General features: G+C 39.3%; 1 protein-coding gene across 3 annotated transcripts in view; it reads right to left on the reverse strand.

The window, feature by feature from the left end:
- Positions 1-22,322, reverse strand: part of PRDM16 (PR/SET domain 16) — a 557,902-nt gene that overhangs the window by 497,764 nt on the left and 37,816 nt on the right. Inside the window, exons 1-2 of one of the 3 annotated variants that reach the window (XM_069948440.1) lie at positions 18,909-19,163; positions 18,080-18,136 (exon numbers count right to left, since the gene is read on the reverse strand). In XM_069948440.1, the coding sequence (XP_069804541.1) occupies positions 18,080-18,101 (22 nt within the window). In that variant the 5' untranslated portion in view covers positions 18,102-18,136; positions 18,909-19,163. Of the gene's footprint in view, positions 1-18,079; positions 18,137-18,786; positions 18,798-18,908; positions 19,164-22,322 lie in introns of those variants that run through there. The other 2 variants (XM_069948443.1, XM_069948442.1) reach the window with 2 other exon arrangements.

Consider the following 22,322-nt stretch of genomic DNA (forward strand, 5'->3'; position numbering starts at 1 on the left):
CGAGCAGTCACCGCTCCAGCTCTAACAGGCGCACAGGCACTGCGACATTATATTATACAGTATATTATATACACTAGGACGAGGATGGGGACACTCTGGGAGCGACTTTCTAATCCCACTGGGTGCGAGGTGCCAGAGAGGAAACATTGCTGCAGGCTTCTCCCTCCGCTTATTATTACACTGGGATTATAGGAAGAGATGGCTGCAACGAAATCATGTGTGTATATACAGTATATACAGGTCTAAGTGTGTAATTATATATAGATGTGTGTGTTTGTATATACAGTATATAATTACAGTATATATATATATATATATATATATATATATATATGTGAGAGAGTTTGCTTGTGGACAATGTGAATGTGCATGTGTGTACATATACACGTTCTGTATATATATATATATATATATAAATATATATATATATATATATATATATATATATATATATGTATATCTATGTTGATGTTGACTGTTTGTGTGTAATTTATATATGCATGTGTTTGTACATCTTTGTGTAGTTTATGTATTGTGTGTAGTGTGATCTATCTATCTATCTATCTATCTCCTATCTATCTATCTATCTATCTATCTATATCCTATCTATCTATCTATCTATCTATATCCTATCTATCTATCTCCTATCTATCTATCTATCTATCTATCTATCTATCTATCTATCTATCTATCTATCTCCTATCTATCTTCTATCTATCTATCTATCTATCTATCTATCTATCTCCTATCTATCTATCTATCTATCTATCTATCTCCTATCTATCTATCTATCTATCTATCTATCTATCTATCTATCATCTATCTATTTATTATCTATCTCCTATCTATCTATTTATTATCTATCTATCTATCTATCTATCTATCATCTATCTATCTATCTATCTATCTATCATCTATCTATTATCTATCTATCTATCTATCTATCTCCTATCTATCTCCTATCTATCTATCTATCTATCTATCTATCTATCTATCTATCTATCTATCTATCTATCATCTATCTATTATCTATCTATCATCTATCTATCTATCTATCTATCTATCTCCTATCTATCTATCTATCTATCTATCTCCTATCTATCTATCTACCTATTATCTATCTATCATCTGTCTATTATCTATCTATCTCCTATCTATCTATCTCCTATCTATCTTCTATCTATCTATCTATCTATCTACTATCTATCTATCTATCTATCTATCTATCTATCTATCTATCTATCTATCTTCTGTCTATCTATCTATCTATTATCTATCTATCTATCTATCTCCTATCTATCTATCTATCTATCTATCTATCTATCTATCTATCTATCTCCTATCTATCTATCTATCTATTATCTATCTATCTATCTATCTATCTATCTATCTCCTATCTATCTCCTATCTATCTCCTATCTATCTCCTATCTATCTATCTATCTATCTTGTCTATCTATCTATTATCTATCTATCTATATCATATCTATCTATCTATCTATCTATCTCCTATCTATCTATCTATCTATCTATCTATCTATCTATATCATATCTATCTATCTATCTATCTATCTATCTATCTATCTCCTATCTATCTATCTATCTATCTATCTATCTAAATATCCAAACTGATATACAACTAACAATTATATACTATGCTGTATATTCGTTATATATTTATATTTTAGTATTTTGCACGTGTGAGCAGAACAGAAAATATTGCATAATTAGTATTATTGTTATTAATGTTACTTTTATTAGTATTGTTGCTATTATTATAAGTATTATTATTATTATTATTACTATTACTATTATTATTAGTAGTAGTAGTAGTAGTAGTATTTTTCCCACTCTTGTTCCTTCAGGTTCCAGGCTGGGGGGAAGGGGGGGGGGGGGGGGTAGATGCAGTGTCTGCAGGTCTGGGCTGAAATCTCCAACGAATGTGGAACTATTGTACATTATAATCTAATTAAACCCAATAGTTTATATAACAAAATATTTAATATTTATATACAAATATTATTATTGTTGTTGTTATTTTTTACATTATTGTAATAGTTGTCGCAGGAAGTTCGCAGCCTGCCCTCCACCCCGACAAGTGAGGAGTATTGTGGAGTGGGTGAATGTCCTGAGGGGCAGGGGATGCTGAGGAGTAATAATAACCGCCGATACTGGCGCTAGGGAGCGACTTTCTCGGCGCTAAATTGTCGCTGGAATAGAAGCTTATGAGGTCCATCTTGGCTCTTGTGCTATTTGCTGCAATAAAAGAAATAAAATAAAATAAATCCGAATCTAAACGATTTGTCTGTCCTGTACACAGGTGATGCCTTCCTTTCTCCCTGGATAGGTGCTAGATTTCGTAATGGTTCAGTCCACATTTGTCGCATGATTAGAAGCAATTTTTAATTGAGTTCACGACCTCTGAAGTCTGCTCAGAATTCTAAAGAATTACTATAGAGCTAACGACATCAAACCTGAAAGACTACAACTCCCAGCATGCCCTGAGCGCCCTGGCAGCATGCTGGAAGTTGTAGTCTTGCTGGAAAGTCGCAGGTTGGCCATGATGGCTGCAGGGTAAAGTGAAGCATTAACCCGACACTCATTACAGGGAAACTGCAGGAATTTGTATTTAATGCACATCAAGTCCGGAGCAAAAGTCGCAGCATTGGGGACTCTATCCCCTCATAGTAATACACACCATATGGAATGGCGCAGATGAATGCGACGTTTCTGTTCTGTGCGACCCTCCAGCCTCATTTGTATGCAATCCATACAAATGTGCAATTATAACAGCCCCGATTATTGCCCCTGCTATTCAGCTGCTGTGAAGAAGGATTAGACCCCCTTAGAACAAGGACCCTGCCCTCTTAATATATACATAGCACAGGGTGGAGAAGGGTTTGTTTTTTTTGTTCACAATTGCAAAAATTGTTTGGACTCCTGCCAAAAAGTATGATTTCAATTAAGGGGATTTGGTGGTCGAGGGGGGCACTGGCAGCAGGTATTGTGAGGGCTCCTGGGTTTTGTTTCAGGAGAAAGGCTTCAGATAGAGAGAAGTCTGAGCCACTGGGAGGACTGGGAGGACTGCTGCTGGCTCGATTGGTTTTCAGGAGATCTACTATAGAAGGAAACAAAAAGAGGAGAGGAACTGGGCAGAGACGAGGATTTACCTCCCAGCCAAGTCAGGCAGAAATGGCTGCACCTCCAGGGTGTAATATACAAGACAATGGAGGCCAGGGGAGGAAGGAGGAGAGGCTGCAAACCTGGTGCCCAGTCCATGCACATACAAGATACACCCCACAGATATAAGGGGTCACCCCACCATGTACTGCCCCCTGCAGGATACACCCCACAGATATAAGGGGTCACCCTATCATGCACTGCTCCCTGCAAGATACACCCCACAGATATAAGGGGTCACCCTATCAAGCATTGCCCCCTGCAAGATACACCCCACAGATATAAGGGGTCACCCCACCATGCACTGCTCCCTGCAAGATACACCCCACAGATATAAGGGGTCACCCCACCATGCACTGCTCCCTGCAAGATACACCCCACAGATATAAGGGGTCACCCCACCATGCACTGCTCCCTGCAAGATACACCCCACAGATATAAGGGGTCACCCCACTATGCACTGCCCCCTGCAGGATACACCCCACAGATATAAGGGGTCACCCCACTATGCACTGCCCCCTGCAAGATACACCCCACAGATATAAGGGGTAACCCCACCATGCACTGCTCCCTGCAAGATACACCCCACAGATATAAGGGGTAACCCCACCATGCACTGCTCCCTGCAAGATACACCCCACAGATATAAGGGGTCACCCCATCATGCATTGCCCCCTGCAAGATACACCCCACAGATATAAGGGGTCACCCCACCATGCACTGCTCCCTGCAAGATACACCCCACAGATATAAGGGGTCACCCCACCATGCACTGCTCCCTGCAAGATACACCCCACAGATATAAGGGGTCACCCCACTATGCACTGCCCCCTGCAGGATACACCCCACAGATATAAGGGGTCACCCCACTATGCACTGCCCCCTGCAAGATACACCCCACAGATATAAGGGGTCACCCCACCATGTACTGCCCCCTGCAGGATACACCCCACAGATATAAGGGGTCACCCTATCATGCACTGCTCCCTGCAAGATACACCCCACAGATATAAGGGGTCACCCTATCAAGCATTGCCCCCTGCAAGATACACCCCACAGATATAAGGGGTCACCCCACCATGCACTGCTCCCTGCAAGATACACCCCACAGATATAAGGGGTCACCCCACCATGCACTGCTCCCTGCAAGATACACCCCACAGATATAAGGGGTCACCCCACCATGCACTGCTCCCTGCAAGATACACCCTACAGATATAAGGGGTCACCCCACTATGCACTGCCCCCTGCAGGATACACCCCACAGATATAAGGGGTCACCCCACTATGCACTGCCCCCTGCAAGATACACCCCACAGATATAAGGGGTAACCCCACCATGCACTGCTCCCTGCAAGATACACCCCACAGATATAAGGGGTAACCCCACCATGTACTGCCCCCTGCAGGATACACCCCACAGATATAAGGGGTCACCCCATCATGCACTGCCCCCTGCAAGATACACCCCACAGATATAAGGGCTAACCCCACCCACCATGCACTGCCTTCTGCAATACATACTACAAGATACACCCACAGATATAAGGGGTAACCCCATCATGCACTGCCCCCTGCTAAATACACCCCACAGATATAAGGGGTAACCCCATCATGCACTGCCCCCTGCAATACATACTACAAGATACACCCCACAGATATAAGGGGTCACCTTACCATGTGCTGCATACTGGAAGCTGGAGTTTACCCTGAAGATGGCAGGGAATTCGTTTTGCAACAATTGTTTCTATTTTCAATAAATATCTTTATTTACATTATTATATTGTTATATATATTTAATTATTATCAATGTGTGGTTTTCTATCTGTTGCAACACTACAATTTGGCATGATGGGAATTATAGTTTTGCTGGAGGACAGCAAGGTACCCCATCCTTGCTGTAACAGCTTGGGGGGGGGGTCACTATCAGGGCATGCTGGGTGTTACAGCAGCTGGAAACCGCTACAGGAATGTCACTATTTGATCAAATTCAGGTTGTTTATTGTATGGAAAAAAAACTATTTTATCATTTCTTCACTAAGGGGGACATTTACTAAGGAGTCTAATGTGTGCAACTCTTCTTATAAGGATTGGTGTATTTCTTGTTCCAATACCTTGTGATTGATTTATTAAAATGGAGCATTGCCATAGTGCTAAGTCACAAAAAAAGGAAAAAGTCGCAAAAAAAGTTGCCGAAAAAGTCGCAAAAAAATTCTAAAATTGCCCAAGCATATTCACCTGGTACTGACCAGACGACGGCCTGCACCTGTTTGTGCAACTTTTAAAGAATGTGCAAATGATAAATTAGAAACTAAGGCCTGGTTCACACTACGTTTTTTAGAAATAATTTTTTTCCTCCATCTTTGCAATTGAAAACGGATAGAAAAATAGATGCATTTGTGGACATCCGTTTTTATTGTTTTTCCATTGACTTCCATTTTAAAAAATAAAAGATCAGAACGCATCCTTTTTTTAACATACCCAAAAACCTAGCTGACCTTAAAAATGGATGCGTTTTGATCTGTATTTTTTTTTTTTTAATAATTGAAGTCAATGGAAAAACACAAATGCATCCATTTTTCCATCTGTTTTCCCATCCAATTTTGCAAAAAAAATGGATGAAAGAAACGGATTGCAAAAAACGTAGTGTGAACCCAGCCTAATCCTGGATTATGTGAATTTTTGGATAAATACTCAAAAAAGGCAAATTAAAAAAATAAGTTGTGTCTAAAAAATATTATGGTGCGTTTACACGTAACGATTATTGTACGAATTTGCGCGATAACGATCGAATTCGAACGATAATCGTACGTGTAAACGCAGCGAACGATCAAACGACGAACGATACATCGCTCATTTTGATCTTTCAACATGTTATCAAATCGTCGTTCGTCGTTCGCAAAAAATTCGCAAATCGTTCCGTGTGAACAGTCGTTCGCCGATTTAACCAATGTTTGAGATAGGCTTAAGCGTTCGCATAACGATCGCAAAACGAATTTTCCGTACGATGTATCGTACCGTCTAAACGCTGCTTGTTATGAAAAAAAAACGTTACTCCGACATCGTTAATCGTACGATCGGGCCAATTATCGTTACGTATAAACGCACCATAAGTCCGTCGAATACTGGCTTAGGGTGTGTTCACATGTATAGGATCTGCAGCAGATTTGATTTGCTTTAAATCTGCAACTTTAAACCTTCACCATCAAATCTGCCGCAGATCCTGTACGTGTGAACGCACCCTCATACATAGAACTTAGAGCAAAAATGGGTGAAGAATCCAATCATTTACCTAAAAATAGACGCAAAGCCCTTGATAAATTTCCCCTCATGTGTATTCTATCTGTTTGCCGGTACTGAATCGAGCCCTGTGTCCTGGGTGTAATGGAGACACTGGTGAAGGGCTGGTTACCTCCTGGGATCAGACCCTATAGCTGTGTGTCCATCACAGGGATAACATGTAAAGAACCAAGAGCAGTGATACAGGAGGGATGTATACAAGTATGGATGGAGAAAAGCAAGGGCTTCTTCTTATTACTTTTATTTGCTGAATAACCTTTAGCCATTTCGTTTTTTACAAATGAGCTCTTCTTGAAGTTCATGTTAGAGGTAGGAAAATAGGTGAATGTAAGGAAGGATCTGACAAGGGTCAAATTGTGATTTCTAAACAACTAAGTCATATAGTTCCCAAAATAGTCAATGTTGTAGTGGGTTCCCAGTATGTAGAGGGGTGAAAAAAGGGAGGGAAAAACATGGGTGGGGTCATGGCGGCCAAGATATCACTTCATCTGGTCCAATCCCACAGAAGAGCTGCTGTAGAGCAAACTGCTGAAAACCTTTCTGCTGTGTATGATAGAAAGGAGTCAGATCACACAGGACATGGCAGCTTGCTGTGTATGGGGCCCCGCAGACCGGTCATGTGAGCCCTGTGTACCACGATAGTGTCTACAATGGGCATCAGGGCTGGAGCAAAGAGAAATGGCAGAAGGTGTCTGGTCTGATGGGTCACGTTCTCCATCATGTGGATGGCCGGTTGCGTGTGCGTCACTTACCTGGGGAAGAGGGGGGATGCAATATGGGAAGAAGACAAGATGGCGGAGCAGTGTGATGGCCAATGTTCTGCAGGAGACCTTGTGTCCTGGCATCATGTGGAGGTTACTGTGACACCGACCACCTACCTAACCATCATACATACCAAGCCCCCTCCTTCATGGCTGCAGGACCCCTTAATCTTAGTCTGACCAATCATCTGTGAATTGTGCTGTAGAAGCAATAGCACAGGAGGCCCTCACAGGTCTTGTGTAGTCCAGGCCTCAATATGGAGAGGGTCACATAGGTTTAATGTTGTGTCTGATCTTTTTATTAATAAAGTCACTTATGAGGGCTCATTGACACACAGACACAGACACACACAGACACACACACACACACACTTATAGACAGACAGACAGATACACACACACACACACACACACACACACACTAACACAAACACACTTATAGACAGACACACACTAACACACACACTTACAGATGCGCACACACACAGACACTAACACACACACTAACAGACACACACACTAAGGGTGGTATTACACGGAGCGATTATCGTTCGAAAAATCGTTAAATCATTCGGATTTGAACGATAATCATTTCATGTAATAGCAGGCAACGATTAAACGACCAACGACAAATCGTTGATCGTTTAATAGGATCCGGACCTATCTTTATCATTTGATCGTTCGCACATCGTTCGCACATTGTTCGGTGGAATAAGAATTCACAGCTGAAACGTACGCAATAGCGACGAATTAACGACCGCAAGAACGATCATAAGTAACGATCAACGATCTGTGTAATTGGGAGAACGATTTCGGGTCATTTGCCTTATCGGTCATTTAAGATCGTTTATCGTTAATCGTTAGTCGTCGAAAAATTGCTTGATTGCTTACAGACACACAAATGCACACATACTAACAGACACACACTAACACACACACTTATAGACAGACACACACTAACACACACACTTACAGACATGCGCACACACTAACAGACAGACAAACACACACACACTAACAGAAACACACACACACACTAACACACACACACTTACAGACATGCACACAGACTAACAGAAACACACACACGCACACACACACACACACACACTAACAGACACACATACAAAGTTTCTCATTTTGTTTGTTTAATGTAAGAAGAATACCTTTCCCAGTAGATGTGTTTAATCTTTGTAAACCCTGGTATATCTTTTCCTGGTGTTTTCTAAAGTTCTATGTGTATGAAATGATCATTGAAAGAAAATAAGTGAGAATTGAGTGCGCAGCCAGTGCCCCTCATTGTGCACTGCCGACAACTCACACATGAGGGATTTGTGCACTTATGTTATAAAGCTGGAATCAGGCCGGAGTTAAATGTCGAAAAATAATCCAGAAAATGTTTTCCCTTGTAGATTAGTAACTTTTCAAAACAACTTGGGTCTTAGAACTTCGCCCAAAATAACTTTCCTCAACCCTCCCACCTCCCCAGCCATAAAGAAGCATCTATGGCCCATGGTCAGGCCTGAGAGGGGGGCGTCCTGTCCCCTCAATTATAATAGGTGACGGCTGATTACAGTTTGCAGTCAATTTGCATGAAATTGACCTGGTGTGTGCCCAGGTAGACTGAGCCTGAGGACAACTATGTTCTCTACTATTACAACACACTCACACACTCCTCCTGTGCAACCAGACTGGAGACCTACACACAGATTATAACCCAGCACTGCGAGGGCGAAGGTCAAGGGTTAAATAATACAAATCAAGAATGACTGAATGTGACTTCTCTAAAGTAATGATAATTTATTTTTATATGTTTAAAAACAATAGTCTATCTATCTATCTATCTATCTATCTGTCTATCATCTATCTATCTATCTATCTATCTATCTATCTATCTCCTATCTATCTATCTATCTCCTATCTATCTATCTATCTATCTGTCATCTATCTATCTATCTATCTATCTATCTATCTATCTCCTATCTATCTATCTCCTATCTATCTATCTCCTATCTATGTATTATCTATCTATCTATCTGTCTATCATCTATCTATCTGTCATCTATCTAATCTATCTATCTATCTATCTGTCATCTATCTAATCTATCTCCTATCTATCTATTATCTATCTCTTATCTATCTATTATCTATCTATCTATCTATCTATCTCCTATCTATCTATCTATCTATCTATCTATCTATCTATCTATCTATCTGTCATCTATCTTATCTATCTATCTATCTATCTATCTATCTATCTATCTATCTATCTATCTATCTAATCTATCTCCTATCTATCTATTATCTATCTCTTATCTATCTATTATCTATCTCCTATCTATCTATTATCTATCTATCTATCTATCTATCTATCTATCTATCTGTCTATCATCTATCTATCTGTCATCTATCTAATCTATCTATCTATCTATCTATCTATCTATCTATCTGTCATCTATCTAATCTATCTTCTATCTATCTATCTATCTATCTATTATCTATCTCCTATCTATCTATTATCTATCTATCTATCTATCTATCTGTCATCTATCTAATCTATCTATCTATCTATCTATCTATCTATCTATCTGTCATCTATCTAATCTATCTCCTATCTATCTATCTATCTATCTATCTATCTATCTCCTATCTATCTATCTATCTATCTATCTATCTATCTATCTCCTATCTATCTATCTATCTATCTATCTATCTCCTATCTATCTCCTATCTATCTATCCATCTATCTCCTATTTATCTATCTCTATCTATCTATCTATCTATCTATCTATCTATCTATCTATCTATCTATCATCTATCTATCTATCATCTATCTATCTATCTATCTATCTATCTATCTCCTATCTATCTATCTATCTATCTATCTATCTATCTATCTCCTATCTATCTATCTATCTATCTATCTATCTATCTCCTATCTATCTATCTATCTATCTATCTATCTATCTCCTATCTATCTATCTATCTATCTATCTATCTATCTATCTATCTATCTATCTATCTATCTATCTCCTATCTATTATCTATCTATCTATCTATCTATCTATCTATCTCCTATCTATCTATCTATCTTCTGTCTATCTATCTATCTATCTATCTATCTATCTCCTATCTATCTATCTATCTATCTATTTATCTATCTATCTCCTATCTATCTCCTATCTATCTATCTATCTATCTATCTATCTATCTATCTATCTATCTCCTATCTATCTATCTCCTATCTATCTATCTATCTATCTATCTGTCTATCATCTATCTATCTATCTATCTATCTATCTATCTATCTATCTCCTATCTATCTATCTATCTATCTATCTATCTATCTACTATCTATCTATCTATCTATCTATCTATCTATCTATCTATCTATCTCCTATCTATTATCTATCTATCTATCTATCTATCTATCTATCTATCTTCTGTCTATCTATCTATTATCTATCTATCTATCTATCTATCTATCTATCTATCTGTCTATCATCTATCTATCTATCTATCTATCTATCTATCTATCTATCTATCTATCTATTTATCTATCTATTTATCTCCTATCTATCTATTATCTATCTATCTATCTATCTATCTCCTATCTATCTATCTATCTATCTATCTATCTATCTATCTATCTCCTATCTATCTATCTATCTATCTATCTAAACAAGTAGAAAACCGCAGCACTCAGAATACGATCAAAAAAGCGTGAAGTTTATTCCACCCAATTTGGGTGGAATAAACTTCACGCTTTTTTGATCGTATTCTGAGTGCTGCGGTTTTCTACTTGTTTATACATTACGCACTATTGGTCCCGTGTGCTGACCGCTTGGCACCCACCCTCTTTTTCATTGAGGAGTGCTGCAGGACTTTCTTATTTTTTATCTATCTATCTATCTATCTATCTCCTATCTATCTATCTATCTATCTATCTCCGATAATCCTTTAATAAAACTGTGTTTATTGTTCAATAGTTATACAGTAAGTCATTTTCTGATGACACCTTCCCTTTAAATATCAATATGCAAATAGAGTTACATAGTAAAGCAGAATCCTGATATAAAGAATACAGTGGTGCCTTGGATTACAAGCATAATTCGTTCTGGGACGGCACTTGTAATCCAAATCACTCTTACACCAAAGCAAATTTTCCCATAAGAAATCATGGAAATGCAGACAATTGGTTCCACACCCGAAAAAAAAGATTAAACAAACATTCAGAAACAGCAGAATCTGTGATATTATAAGTTACTGTACAGTATAGCAATCAGCATGTGGTATATAATGTATAGTAACTGTATAACCCTGTTAAAACAGCAGCTGGATATGTGATATATAAGTTACTGTACAGTATAGCAGCATGTGGTGTATAATGTATAGTAACTGTATAACCCTGATAACACAGCAGCTGGATATGTGATATATAAGTTACTGTACAGTATAGCAGCATGTCGTGTATAATGTATAGTAACTGTATAACCCTGATAACACAGCAGCTAGATATGTGATATATAAGTTACTGTACAGTATAGCAGCATGTGGTATATAATGTATAGTAACTGTATAACCCTGATAACACAGCAGCTAGATATGTGATATATAAGTTACTGTACAGTATAGCAATCAGCATGTGGTGTATAATGTATAGTGACTGTATAACCCTGATAACACAGCAGCTGGATATGTGATATATAAGTCACTGTACAGTATAGCAGCATGTGGTGTATAATGTATAGTAACTGTATAACCCTGATAACACAGCAGCTAGATATGTGATATATAAGTTACTGTACAGTATAGCAGCATGTGGTATATAATGTATAGTAACTGTATAACCCTGATAACACAGCAGCTGGATATGTGATATATAAGTTACTGTACAGTATAGCAGCATGTGGAGTAAAATGTATAGTAACTGTATAACCCTGATAACACAGCAGCTGGATATGTAATATATATGTTACTGTACAGTATAGCAGCATATAGTATATAATGTATTGTAACTGTATAACCCTGATAACACAGTAGCTGGATATGTGATATATAAGTTACTGTACAGTATAGCAATCAGCATGTGGTGTATAATGTATAGTGACTGTATAACCCTGATAACACAGCAGCTGGATATGTGATATATAAGTTACTGTACAGTATAGCAGCATGTCGTGTATAATGTATAGTAACTGTATAACCCTGATAACACAGCAGCTAGATATGTGATATATAAGTTACTGTACAGTATAGCAGCATGTGGTATATAATGTATAGTAACTGTATAACCCTGATAACACAGCAGCTAGATATGTGATATATAAGTTACTGTACAGTATAGCAATCAGCATGTGGTGTATAATGTATAGTGACTGTATAACCCTGATAACACAGCAGCTGGATATGTGATATATAAGTCACTGTACAGTATAGCAGCATGTGGTGTATAATGTATAGTAACTGTATAACCCTGATAACACAGCAGCTAGATATGTGATATATAAGTTACTGTACAGTATAGCAGCATGTGGTATATAATGTATAGTAACTGTATAACCCTGATAACACAGCAGCTGGATATGTGATATATAAGTTACTGTACAGTATAGCAGCATGTGGAGTAAAATGTATAGTAACTGTATAACCCTGATAACACAGCAGCTGGATATGTAATATATATGTTACTGTACAGTATAGCAGCATATAGTATATAATGTATTGTAACTGTATAACCCTGATAACACAGCAGCTGGATATGTGATATATAAGTTACTGTACAGTATAGCAATCAGCATGTGGTGTATAATGTATAGTAACTGTATAACCCTGATAACACAGCAGCTGGATATGTGATATATAAGTTACTGTACAGTATAGCAATCAGCATGTGGTGTATAATGTATAGTAACTGTATAACCCTGATAACACAGCAGCCGCTTGTAGATACAGGATGGAACTGCAGATCCCCATAATGCAGTAGCGTAGTACAACAAGCTAGAATAGAGAAGCAGGGCTGCTGTCAGAGGTCTGTGAGGTCACATGACAGCAATGGGGAAGGGGTGTGTTCAGCATGGACCAATCAGGAAGTGAGAATCACAGAGCTGTGCAGGAAGACAGTGACAGAAACTTTTCTATACAGCAGTGTGAATGGCTGAGTGTAAGTGTAGGCACATTATAGCAGCAGTGTATATAGATGAGTGTAAGTGCAGGCACATTATAGCAGGAATGGAGAGGATGGGAAACACAAAGACTGACAGAGACTGCAGAGAGCATGAAGGAATGAGCAGGGAAGATGGGTTACAGATATGAAGAGATTACCTCCACAGTCCTGTCCCCTGATGTAAGCCCCAGCTTGAAGTGGATCTGCAATGATTTGGAAGGTGAGAGAGATGTGCTGGGTCAGAGTACAGTGCTGTAGACCCCGCTATGCAGACCCTCTCCCTCCCCCACTCCCCCTCCCACCCAGTACAGGGAGCTCTTACACCAAAGCAATGCTCTTACACCAAGTCACAATTTTGAAAAACTGTGAGCTCTTCTTGCAAAATGCTCTCAATCCAAGTTACTCATAAACCGAGGTACCACTGTAGATTGATATAACCTGATAACCTGATAGATAATCTATCTATCTATCTATCTATCTATCTATCTATCTATCTATCTATCCATCTATCTATCTCCTATCTATCTATCTATCTATCTATCTATCTATCTCCTATCTATCTATCTATCTATCTATCTATCTATCTATCTATCTATCTATCTCCTATCTCCTATCTATCTCCAATCTATCTATCTATCTATCTATCTATCTATCTATCTATCTATCTATCTATCTCCTATCTATCTATCTATCTATCTATCTATCTATCTCCTATCTATCTATCTATCTATCTATCTATCTATCTATCTATCTATCTATCTATCCCATATCCATCTATCTTTCTTTCTATGAGTAGAGCCATACCCTGCTCACACAATGTCCCCTATACAGTCAATAGGATGATGTGATATAAATGAGATTTCTGTCTTTAATTTACCAGTCGGGCCGCTTAGGCCGCGCTCAGTCTGCAGACAGCTTAAATGGCTACCAACAGGTATTCATGAATCTCACACAGGTTTTACTCATTTAGAACACAACAGATTTTTTCTCTTCCCTTTAAGTCCTGAAGCAGCGAATACAGCGATTTAAGGGGGGAATTATGGGGTGTGAGGTGACATGGAGGTGATCTTTAATTTAGCAGAGGACTGGTGCATGGGGTATATGGAAGTGGTGGGTGTGCGGGTGATGGGGGGGCTCATCATTATCCGAGCTGCATTATGTGTTGGCCTGAAGCTCACATGGCAGGTGAAAGAGTTTACCTAAAACAATGCAGCCAGGGAGGGGTTAAATAATATGCCTGCATTGCGGGGGTCAGTCTCAGCCTTGCTGTAAACCATTGTTTCCTTCATAAATCACTTCAGCAATAATATCATCGAGCAAGCAATTTCATATAACACTCTGTAATATTTGTGTACATAAGGCTTGACCTGTGTGATGTATAGAGTCTAATTATGTGCTGACTTCAGAGCTGCGCTCTCCTTCTGTACATATTACGTGCATTGCATTGTACCGCACTACACCCAGCGATGCTTTTCTTGCAGATATTAAAACTGTTTACTTTGTTAAAGGCATAGTTCACAAAAAAAATAATTTTCTTTCACTGGTTTCAGAAAGTTATATAGATATGTAATTTACTATTATTTAAAAATCTCCAGTCTTACAGTACTTATCAGCTGCTGTATGTCCTGCAGGAAGTGGTGTATTCTCTCCGGTCTGACACAGTGCTCTCTGCTGCCACCTCTGTCCTTGTCAGGAACTGTCCAGAGAAGAAGAGGTTTTCTACGGGGATTTGCTGCTGCTCTGGACAGTTCCTGACATGGACAGAGGTGGCAGCATAGAGCACTGTGTCAGACCAGAGAGAATACACCACGTCCTGCAGGACATACAGCAGCTGATAAGTACTGGAAGACTTGAGATTTTTTTTTTTTAATGGAAGTAAATTACAAAGTACTGGCACTTTCTGGCACCAGTTGATTTGAAAGAAAAAAAAATGGTGAACAACCCCTTTAAATGCACATTGCTATAATATATATATATATATATATATATATATATATATATATATACAGTATATATATATATACATATGTAGAGGACATAATGCTACAAGATAATAAGTTACTCTGTGCTTCTATTCCTAATGTGCTATCTATTCCATTACAAACATATCGCCTCACTACAAATACACCCAGCCTCCCTGGCAGGCTTTATCTGCAACATTGTAGCTTCTTTATAATGCTGGTAGAGTTAATCTGAGGTCAAGTTGCTGATGAACTCTGTGATGATCCCTCCCAGCATTAGGGTCCTATTACACGGAATGATAATGGGCTGAATCGGCCCTATCCGGCCGATTATTATAAACACTACGATCAGCCGATGACAACGATCATCGGCTGATCGTTGTTATATGTTTGGTCCTATAATTGGTGGGTGCCCATCGCGCATCGCTACGTGTAATAGGACCATTACAAAGAAGTTACAATGTTGCAGATAAAGTCAGTCAGGGACTGACTCAGATGGGAGGGGGAGGAGGGGGAGACAGAGACAAAAGCTCACACATACATTATTTTGTCTTCAGCAGAAAGCAGCAGCTAAGAACTGGGGGAAGGAGACTGAATACATAATAACAAGTATGTTTGAGTGGAATAGCCCTTTAAATACCTTTATGTACTAACATCAACGCATTACTGAATATTACAAGACTAATAATCCCTTTAAATGGCTACTTAAGACTCTGGATTTTCTTCCTATGTCTGCAACCTTGTAACCAGCTGCAGCAGAAGGTAAATTCAGCTGAGAGCAGTGTATCCGCCTCAATGGATTAGGTATGAGTCTTTAGTTTTTGGGGTTACCATCACCTCGGCAGCCTTTTAGAGAACAATATATTTCGCCAATGATATTCTGCAAAGGAACGTCTTATATAAAGGCCGTTCTTTCCATAGAATCCAACCACACAACGCCATAAATCCTCGCTAGGAAGAGATTAGTTGGACAAAACATCCCTTTTGTGAGCGTTCCTACATGAAATGAGAGGCGCCGTCTGTGTGGTCACGTTATAGAAGCTGAACGACGCGTATTTATTTTAAAGGTGTAAAGATCACGGCTTACAGATTTCCCCCACAATGGATAGCTGCCATAGTCATAGACTACGCTCCTGACGGTTCTCTGTAAGACCTCTTAGAAAATTGGCAGAATGGAGAATGTTCAGACTTATGGTCACATGATTTATATGAAAAAATTGGAAGACATGACACAATTGCAAAACTGACCAGGCACCGTGGCGAGCCTGTAATCTGGGTGGGGAGGTGCAATGGTGATCTCATGTAAGACAGTGCTCACTCATCTATGTACAAGGAAAATACTGATAATCCAGAAATTCTGATAATCCAGCAAGACATACACATAACATAGCTATCCCTTTAAGTCCTCTGAGCCAAGCGTCTATGTGATCTCAGAGAAGAGAGTGGAGATATTATCTAAATGTATCTAATCAATGCATACGCAGGACCATCGCTCTATTTACTGGCTGAGGAATTGCTGCAGATCTCCGACAAAACTTATCTTCACCAGTCCAATAGTGAGTTGGGAGGAGTTGCCAAACTGTTCGGGTTTGGCAACCATCACCAAACTTGAACGCTCGGCAGTTGACTCCCGGAGGCTGCATAAGTTGGGTGCCGCCCTAGGGAGTCCTGGAAAACTTGCACACAGCCATTGTCTGCATCCTTGTTGTCCTGGTAGTCCTAGGGCGGCAACTAACCTCTCCAGATGCCGTGAGTCAAATGATGAGCGATCGAGTTTAGAGAACATTGCCGAACCCAAACAGTTTGGCAAGTCCACTAATAGTGACTACATGAAGCATCAGTTCAGCATAGGTACTGATGCTCCACTTAGTCAGGGGACAAGGGACCCCTATTCTTACAGTACATGGGGTCCTAGTGGTTGGACCCCTGTGGATATGTCAAAGGTAGTATACTTTCCAAACTGCGAACTTGCCAAACTGTTCGGGATTGGCAACATCCTCCAAACCCGAATGCTTGGCATTTGACCCCTGGTGGCTGGAGAAGTTGGATGCCACCCTAGGGAGTCCTGGAAAACATGAATACAGTCATACACCAAATACATGTTTTTCATGGCAGCACTTAACTTCTCCAGCTGCCAGGAGTCAAATGCTAATAGTTGGGTTTGGAAAACATTGCCAAATCACCACAATTTGGAAAGTCGGCTCAACACTAGTCATAGGCTTTTAACTTGGGATAACCCATTTAAGGTGCCCATACACATTAGAGTAAAGTTTGCTGCAGGTGCTGACCTCAGATGGACCGGCCAACAGTTTAGTGAGCATTAGGTGTTCGGTCATCATTCGTTCAGGAGATACGAGGGAACAATTATTGAGTATGTCGCCTGATCCTTTTGTTCTAATGAGAAATAAATTACCAGCTACGCAGTCTGGCAGTGCTTTACACCCTTTTCCCCACTGAGCATGTGCCTATAGGGGAATCATCAGGAATAGCTGTTGTCAACAATTAAATATGTATGGGCACCTATAGGCTGAGAGCCGTCTGACTAAGGGGGAGCAGGGAAGGAGGTTGATGGACACAAAACTCTATTCACAAGTGGAATAAGTTAAGGGAAGGGCTTAAAGGGGCTGTCCCATGAAGCAAATTTGGTAAAATCAGATATGTACCACATACATATTAATATTTGTATATATTTTACTACAGTAACGTACACACCTGTACTGTTCTTCTCTCCCATGCATCTAAGCACATCCTGGTTTCCTTGTCTGTGGCCTGTAAACAGACAACAAAACACAGTGTGAAGTTAGGTTTAATTTTACTATAAAATGCAACAAAAAAAGTAAGAAAAAAATTCTTAATTATAGAGCTGAATAGAAAAAAAAACATTTGCCATTTTTGGGAGGGTATTACAGTATTGACTTTATGGTAACAATGACAAGTTAACTTCATGCTGTGGGTCGGTACCCCTACAGAATAAATGTTTATTTATTTTAGGATTTACTGATTTCAAAAATTATATTTTTTTTTCTATTTTTTTTTTTACTTTTTACTTTCTAAGAATTTTTTTTTACAAAACAAAACAAAAACTTTTTAGTGAATTGTAATGTTCTGAATCCTATTTCCATCTGAAGCGCTCATTTTTATGCGCTTTCTATGTAGTTTTTTTTATTAGCGTTTTCTTATGTTTTTTTTTACTTACTGAAATAGGGAGATTTATGGCTCTGCCTTTGGTTATGTCCGGTATGGCAATGTGCTGTCCTACATAGGGGAAAGGCGACCATCTTTTCAGAATGACGGCTGCTAATTATGAATGGACGGCCTCCTTTCCCCTAAGTACGATGTGATCAATCCCTTGCACAATATACTGTAATACTAATGCACACACACTAATACTACCGTAATACAAGACATATTACACCCACCTCTGCAGTACCATCATGGCAGGCCTGGAGGTGTTCACTAGGCCCTATGATTGTTGTCATGGTTACATAAGATTCCCACACACAGCATTACATTCACTATTACACAGAGTATTATAACTTACCTTCCCGGGGATAGGTAGAGAATCACCTCACATCGTATATCACTAGGTTTACATTCACTTTCTGTAAATATTTCTCCTCACTTTTAACCCCAAGTCATCTCAAAATGGCGGCACAGTGATGAAATCTACTACCGTTAAGGGATGGAGGAGGTGCTGGACACGTCAACCAATCACAATGCTGCTTCCATTTTCTCGGCAGCCCTCAGAAAATTAGAGCTGGAACCTGATTTGCTGTCAGGGAAACCTACACATTCTCTTTGTGTTTTTTTTCCCCCCAAACAATAAAAACTTTATTAAGCTCCATAGGAAACAATGTGAGATATAAATATATGAAAACTAACAGATTTATCAAGCTGTGTTGCCCATAGCAACAAATCACAGCTCAGCAATTCATGCTGCTAAAATGACAGGTTGCTATGGGCAACAGAGAGAATCTCCATCGCCATAAATTTACCCTGCTGATTCTGGGCCTCGTGACTGGTTGCTTTGGGTGAGAAGGACAATTTTGAGGATCTCTAAGGGACATATTTTAAGCACTGGGTGTTGTAGTGCACCAGTATCTCTCCCCAGTCCAGTGTAGAGTAGATTTATCAATGTGGTGCACACGACTTCCGGTTCCGGCGCGTATAGGATGGCAGCAGTGTGAGTGAGCTCCTCCACCCTCCGCTCATAATATCGCTCCCCGCTCTGACTCCTGACATTACCGGCCCTGCCGGACCACATCTCTGACTTCTCTAAGTGCCGAGGAGTCGGAGGCACCACTTCATTAAGCGGGGAACCAGTTATATACCTCCCCATAAGCCCTCCTTCATTTACCTCACAGCTCTGTCACAGGGACACCTAAGATGGTGCCGACACGAGGTGCTGCTGCTGAGGCACACACAGAGGAAACACATACCTCACAAACCCCAGTGCCGGACCTCTGTGACACCATAATACCAAGACTAAATATGTCTTGCAAGGCACTGGCAATTCAAGTGTCCAAGATGATATTAAATGACATAAAATCCTCTCTTGAGGCCACCATAGTTTCCTCCCTAGCAACCATACAGGGAGATATAGCAACGCACACCTCACAGATTACTGAACTTCAGGAGAGAGTCAGCCTGTTAGAAGATGAAATACATTCTACAAAAATAAAACTACAACAGAATATGAATGTCACAGCTTCATTGCAAACAAAGACTGATGATCTAGAGAACCGCTCTAGGCGCAACAATTTACGTATTATAGGTTTACCTGAATCCATTCCAGCCATGCAATTACATGCTATATGTTCTCTAGAAATTCCCCAAGCCTTGGGTATCCCCGGTCACATTACTGTGGAAAGAGCGCACCGTGTGGGACCCCCACCAGCGAAACGAAAGCAAGATGCAAATCAAAAGGAACAGAAACCCAGACAAGTGATTGTCAAGTATCTGAATTATAATGATAAAAACAACATTTTACAAAGCTTTAAAAAATCTACAGTTGATGTTGCAATTCGTGGCCACAAAATCCTCAAGTTTAATGACTACTCCGCAGCAGTGGTTCAAAAACGTAAAGCTTTCGCACACATTTGCTCGACATTGGTAAAAAATCAAATACGATTTGCTCTTCTTTATCCTGCCATACTGAAAGTTTTCATAGCGGATGGTTCAGCCTCTCTTTACAGTTCTCCTGAGGAAGCCATTTCTTCCCTTAAAGATGTAAAGGGTCTCACTCCACCTATTCAAGACAAGCACAAGAGACGACGTTTGGATGGTCCTACTGACACGCTAGAAAAAATGGAATGATTATGAACGCCATCTCTATTCTGTTGGACGCTATGCTGCTCATTAAAACTGAGTATTTTTTCTCTATTTAGCCCTATATATGTTGACTAAATACTATATTAGGGACACCTTGTTACTACATTATTATTTTCTTTAGTCTAGGTAGTAATGCATTTGGTGGTGTGTGTGTCTGTGTGTAAGTATGTATTTATGTATGTATATATGTATATGTGTGTGTGTGCATGTATATGTAGGTATATGTATAATTCCACCTTGTATGGTTTTAGGTTTAAGTACAGCTTCTTTAAGTACTAATCATTATATACTGGCGCTCCCTTTTATTTTATTTTATTTATTTGCTTCCCTGTGACAACTCACACATTTCTCAGGAGGGTAGGGATGTGTATGTCTTTAATTTTAATATATACTCACTTAGTGGAGCGGAGGTTGATGTGACCTCTCCACCAGTTATTTCTTTCTCTTTATTTCTTCTCCATAATGCGGAGTTTGCGAATGCTCCGAACATTGGACAATACGAAAAAAGTGAAGTCCACATCTCACTTTATTCGCTTAGTTTATATTGTTAACTGTTTTATTCTTAGGTATATCACCTTTAGTTTGTCTGAAAATGCTACATGCTATCCTCTTTTTCTGCCTGAAAAGGTTACCCACTATGTTATTGTGCTTCCAGGGTCTCTTCTTAACACCTCCTCTTCTATTAATATTTTATGAAATTAATCACTTGGAATGTTAAGGGACTACGTTCCCCATCTAAGAGGACTTCTATACTGAAACACCTTAAGAGACTTAGGGCCGATATAGTATTATTGCAAGAAACACATTTAACTGAATTGGATTATTTCAGACTCAAACGTTTTTGGGTGGGTGCAGTTTATGGTTTACCAGCTATTAACCGTAAAGGCGGGGTAGTTATTCTTACACATAAAAATTTAGCCTGTACGGTATTATCTCAATATCAAGATGATGAAGGCAGGATATGTCATCTTCTTATTGACACTCCAGCGGGCAAATATAGCATATATAACGTTTATGGTCCCAACACTCAGAGACCTGATTTTTTTTAAAAAATTGGAAAACCTCATTCTGCAAGATGACAATAATCTTAAAATAGTTGGTGGAGATCTAAATACTGTTCTTAATACAACTGAAGATAGAAAAAGAACTAAGACCCCTACTGTATATACTTCATCAGATAATATTTTATCCAACTTCCTTAATTCTACCTCCCTATCTGATTCTTGGCGTCATCTACACCCAGATGGTAGAGAATACTCTTTTTACTCTCACTCCCAAACGGCCTGGTCAAGAATAGACTACTGTTTAGTGTCACCGGACTCTCTTGGCAGAGTAGAAGACTCTGAAATTCATGATATAGTAATTTCGGATCACTCCCCTGTTAGTTTACAATTAAGAGATATTTTTCAGAAGGGATCCGATATTATTTGGAGATTTCCTTCTCATTTAGCTAATAATGAATCATTTATCAAACTATTAAAAAAATGGTGGTCAGACTTTTATTCTAACAATGCTGAACATACACAATCCCCAATACTTTTCTGGGAGACTGCAAAAGCAGTTCTAAGGGGCCAAATAATTTCTCATGTGGCTGCCCAGAAACGTGAAGCACGTAAAAACTATC

This window comes from Dendropsophus ebraccatus, chromosome 12 (genome assembly GCF_027789765.1).
Source record: "Dendropsophus ebraccatus isolate aDenEbr1 chromosome 12, aDenEbr1.pat, whole genome shotgun sequence".
In the NCBI taxonomy this organism is placed as follows: Eukaryota; Metazoa; Chordata; class Amphibia; order Anura; family Hylidae; genus Dendropsophus; species Dendropsophus ebraccatus.